We start from the raw sequence: 5,268 nt of genomic DNA on the forward strand, positions 1-5,268 counted from the left end.
GCTATCCCAGGCTGCCGGCCTGGAACCCATCATAGATCAAAAAAGAAGTAGAAGAAGAAGGACTCCAAATAGCTCAATGAGCGCACTCACGTCAAGGAACCCTTTACATGTACCTGCAACTTGTGTTGTAGTAATCTGTGAGCCAGAGGGGACTCAGCAATCTCATTTCCAAAGGTATCAAGACTAGCAAAGATTAATTGGTGAGGTATGGTTAAGTGGTGAGGCTGCAACAAGAGACTAAGCATTTATTTGAGGTGGCTAACTTACGAGTACAAGAATAAGAGGGAGATGATCTACGCATAGTGGACGTGAACTAATAATGATCAAATGAATGATCCTGAACACCTACTTATGTCAGACATAACCCCATTGTGTCCTCAGTCGGAGAAAGGAACACGAGAGAGAGAGAGAGAGAGTCACGGTTACGCACACAGTTGGCATATTTTAATTAAGCTTACTTCAAGTTATCTAGAACCCGATGTTAAACGAAGTTTTCACATTGCCACATAACCGCGGGCAAGACTTTTCGAAAGATTTAACCCTGCAGGGGTGCTCCAATTAGTCCATCACAAATTACCACAAGCCGGATAGAAAACCTCGATCACGAAACTCGTGATCTCCTCGGATTCCTTAGTGGAAAACCTCAACACTGAGAAGACCCAAAGCATCACTGGAATCCCGATGCACAAGATATTTCGTCAAAGGTAAAACTAATCTAGAAAGGCCGCCCGACGTGTCGACGATCCCGATAGGAGCCACGTATCTCGTTCTCAGGACACGACGGATAAGCTACGCGTACGGTGGCCTGATAGAAATCACCCAAGTTGCCCTAGGTTGGCCCCCCACAGTGCTCTGGGTTGGACCAACACTCATGAGGAGCACTGGCCCGGGGGTTGATTAAATTTCCTCAGGTTAATTACTCCATATTCGGTTCATTAGTTATTAGGCAAATGTAGTACCAAAGTTGGGCCTTGTCAGACCAGTCTTAATCTAAAACGAATTGTCAAGTGGGTCCCCATAACAACACCGATCGTGTTAGGAGCGCTCAATTATGATATAACAAGAAACCCATGTTACACATGGAAGCAACTGCACCTGCAACTAGCAACACTATCACATGGTTGAGCAAGCGGTAACATAGCCAATCAGTGGTTTGCTAGGTTGTAGAAAGGTTGAAGGTTTTCATGGCAATGTTGAGAGGCTGACATTTAACAAGTCGTAGGCAGCGAGACATAACGAAAGAGACGAGACAACTAGCATGGCGTTGATATTAATGGTATCTAGGGAAATGGTCATCTTGCCTGAGACCCAGCTTGGAAGAAGGATGACTCCGTGAAGGAGGCGAGCCGACGTAGTCAAACGGATCCTCACATTTCGACACGCTCGCGGAACTCTATCGAGACGAAGCAAACCAGAAACAAGAATCAACACACGATATTCACCACCACACATGCACTACATGATGCAATTCACATATGATGCATGATTAGCTTAAAATATGCAAGGCAGGGCATGCCAATTCACAACAGTCAAACGCTACACATTAAGTGAAGCTCAATATGCAACGAGTTGTATATTGACGGAACTCCACATTTACTTAGTTAGTTCACTCCCATTTATTTACACGGCAATATTAAATGTTGTTCAAACATGGCAAGAGGTGAAGCATGTGATTCTACACGACATACTAGCCGGTTAACACAAAAGAACATTGAAAGGGGCTACAGTTAAGAGATACGTGTACCACATGATATTATGCCATGGATGCGACATGCATGGAAAGTTTATGAAAACACAGCAAGAGGACATGAAGCATGTGTCGCCACGGCGAACGAAAGGGAACCATGGCGGCAAAACGGAAACGATGCCACGACAACGTTTCGGTTACGATACTCGATGAGATACCGGTGCCAACAACTGGGGAGCGTGTGCATGTCATGCCAAAAACAATGACGGGGTGATCCCGGTTACGAGGTTCCCATGTGTCGGGGCACGGTAAAAGAGGGACAACATGCAACTAGCATGGCATCTACGAAATGACCAACTCGCGACTCATACAACAATGCATGTCTAAGGTATTAATGAAATCGCAGGAGGAAAAGAAACATAGGCCGAATTGTAACCTAGTGCAGGGCTTAAATCGGCCCAAGGAATTAAGTATGTGTGCAAAAAGAAAAAGAAAGCATAGCATAAATTGGAGCACTAGGGTATCCAACCGAGGACCTCCTGGAGTGAATATACAACACAAACCAACTAGCCTAGCTTTTGGTGTGTGAACAAACAGGGCCGCGGTTAAACATGAAACATAGAGAAACCTCATACTCTAAAAACACTCACAAAATGCATAAGAAAAAGAGTAGTGGTGGGGATTTGATCCCATGACCTCCACAACGTAGGACTGCTGCGCTAAACTAGTACCAATTCCAAGCAACCTACACTTGCGAGAACGTATCTAGGAAAAATCTGAATTTCACGCATGACGGGGCTGCTTACAGCGGGGAGACAACAGGGCGCCTGCGCACGAGCGAGGTGCAGGACTGCAACACTGGTCGGCAGTGCTAGGAACAAAGCTTGGGGAGGCAGACCCGGGCGTAGGCTAAGCTCCTCATGGGCGGCTGGGCTTCGAGCAGATCGGGCGAGGCCATGGCGGGGCTTGAGCTGCTGGACGGTCATGGCTGTCTCCTGCAGCTGCACCACGAGAGGAAAAAATGGTCACGGGGGAGAGGGAGACTATGAGAAGAGAGAGAGAGAGATGGGAGGAAGGAGAGGGGTGAGACATGCCTTGGACGTGCAGGTGCTCCAGCGAGCAGGGGAACTTTGGGACGGCCATGACAGCGGACGAGGCAGAGGCTCCTCCGACGTCCGACCAAGGAAAGCTCCAACACGCGTCATGTACAACGGAGAGGCAAGCTGGGGGCGAGGGGCGACACGAATCCGGCGCTCCGGACGACCGGACCCATTCCGTCCGGATCTGGCCGAAGACGAGGGTCGGCTACAATGGACCTCTTGGAACCTCAGCACCATGGTACTGCTCCTGCAGGAGAAAGAAGATACGGGGAGGTGTGAGGACAGGAAGAAGAGAACGAGGAGGGAGAGGGAAGGGCGCGGGGGACATCCTGCTTGCTGTTGCCGGCGAGCTCGGGGTCGAGGAGCTCCTTGGCAACTGCTGCTGATTGGGGACGACATGTATGCACCGACATGGTCTTGGGCGCGAGCGACGGGTCGGGCCAGGAGGAGGTGCCGCGTCGGAGAGCGCTCGAGGATCGAGGCCTTACCTCGGTCTCTCGTCAGGTTCTCTCGTCACGTGGTGGCGGGGCAGGTAACCATAGGGAGAGAGATCGAGAGGAGAGGGCTGCTATCGGCTAGGGTTGCTGAGGGGGCTGGGCCTTGGGCCGGCTATGAAGAAAGGAAAAAAATGCACCATGAATACAATTGGTCTGACCTGATTTAGAGATAAAAGGGATCTCCTTTTTAAAAAAAAACAGACAAGGAAATGCAAAGAAAAAACATTTATTTGAGGTACAAGTAAATGCAAAGTGAGCTGAAGAAGTCATGTGGTACTACAAAATAAATCAAGAGCACCACAACTAAAATGGGGAGAAAAGAGAAAGAGCACAAACTTAGAATATTTGGAATCAAACGAAATTTCAATTGCAAGTGTGTTACTCTAGGAATATTTTATAGTAGCTCCCTAAAATATTGGGAGGATATGTTATCAAGAGAGGCACCATGTCAATTCCCTCAATTTAAATAGACCAACAGATCTATGCAATTTATTTGTTTAAGTTGCAAAAGATTAATGACATGATGGCATGATGACATGATGAATGCAACATACAAGTAATTGACACGGCAACAACAGAATTAAATGAGAATCTTCTGGAGCGTCGGTCTCGGGCTGTTACACATGATCTATCTCTATTTAGTGGCCATGATTCAGATCTGTAGTCTTAACTCCAATTACAACGAAGGAGGAAGCGGAATTGGATACAAGGAAGAGAGCTGCAAGAAAATGACATCAACCATGCCAACTATCCATTCCCTTCCGGCATAGAGAGTGGATGGGCACCGAACTCTTCTGCTGGGCCCTCTTTAGTGGTTGAGCTTGCCTGAATGACTGGGTCCTCGCTGATGTGGTGATCGTCGCTTGTAGACGTATTAGTACCGCGAAAAATCCCTCTTGGAACACAAATTGACCCCAAGCTGGAGCCCGAGGAAATCGCTGCTTTAACTTGTGTAGGTGTTCCCTGGTTGCGAACTCTTCAGTTTATCCTGACCACCGGATCAAGCCTCGAGGAACTGCCATGTCGCTGGCGGGATGTAAGCGATGTCGCAACACTTTCAACGAAACAAAAGTAGGTGCATCAACATGAGGTAATGAGCTTTCTACTTGGCAATGAGCTCCCAATGCTTTCTTCAACTACGACACATGAATCACGGGATAAATGCGTGATTTGGAGGTAACTTGAGACGGTAAGCAGTGGCACCAATTTGTTCAAGCACCTAGAACGGCTCGAAAAACTTGAACAACAATTTGAGGTAGGCTCTTGGAGCAGCGGATAACTGAATGTATGGATGTAACTTCATGTACACGAACTCGCTTGCATTGAGCGCTCGATCCAAGCGCTTCTTGTCAGCCTGATGCTTCGTACGAGCTCTGACGTGTTTGAGGTGTTGTTGAAGAAACCACAAAGTCAAGGAACACCCATGAATCCATTCAGAATGCTCAGGCACTGAATAGGCGTTAGAAGCAGTGATGCCCAACCCGCGAGGGTGGTGCCTATACAACACTTCAAATGGAGATTTCTTGTCCAAAGCTGAATGCATACTTGTATGGTACCAAAATTTCGCAAGAGATAGCCATTGTGCCCACTTGACCAGAGAGGTGATGAAACAACACATATTACCTTCGAGGTGCTGGTTCACACGTTCGGTGGTACCATCGGTCTGCGTATGCTGGGACGAGCTCATTTGGATCTTTACACCGGATATTGTAGCCAGTTCCCGCGAGCAATGGCTAGTAAAAATCTGATTGCGATCTAAAACAATGGACTCCGGCATACCTTGAAGTTTGTGCACATGATCCATGAATGTAGAAGCGACAATTGGAGCTATAAACAGGTGAGACATGTAAGATTTGGAAGCATTACTACTCCTCGATGGGAGCCGCATGGTGTGTAAGATTTGGAAGCATGAGAGAGAGAGAGATAGAGAGATAGATAGATAGATAGATAGATAGATAGATAGATAGATAGAGAGAGAGAGAAG

At 47.4% G+C, this 5,268-nt stretch overlaps 1 protein-coding gene across 1 annotated transcript; it reads right to left on the minus strand.

The window, feature by feature from the left end:
- Positions 1 to 2,170: 2,170 nt before the first annotated feature.
- On the minus strand, positions 2,171 to 3,335 carry LOC123446177. The gene is made up of 2 exons (XM_045122858.1): positions 2,782 to 3,335; positions 2,171 to 2,688 (listed from the first exon to the last, which is right to left on the minus strand). The coding sequence occupies exons 1-2, from the start codon at positions 3,184 to 3,186 to the stop codon at positions 2,407 to 2,409; spliced, it is 687 nt and encodes a 228-aa protein (XP_044978793.1). The 5' UTR covers positions 3,187 to 3,335; the 3' UTR covers positions 2,171 to 2,406.
- Between the last annotated feature and the right edge of the window lie 1,933 nt (positions 3,336 to 5,268).

The sequence above is a fragment of the Hordeum vulgare genome, chromosome 4H (genome assembly GCF_904849725.1).
Source record: "Hordeum vulgare subsp. vulgare chromosome 4H, MorexV3_pseudomolecules_assembly, whole genome shotgun sequence".
Lineage (NCBI taxonomy): Eukaryota > Viridiplantae > Streptophyta > Magnoliopsida > Poales > Poaceae > Hordeum > Hordeum vulgare.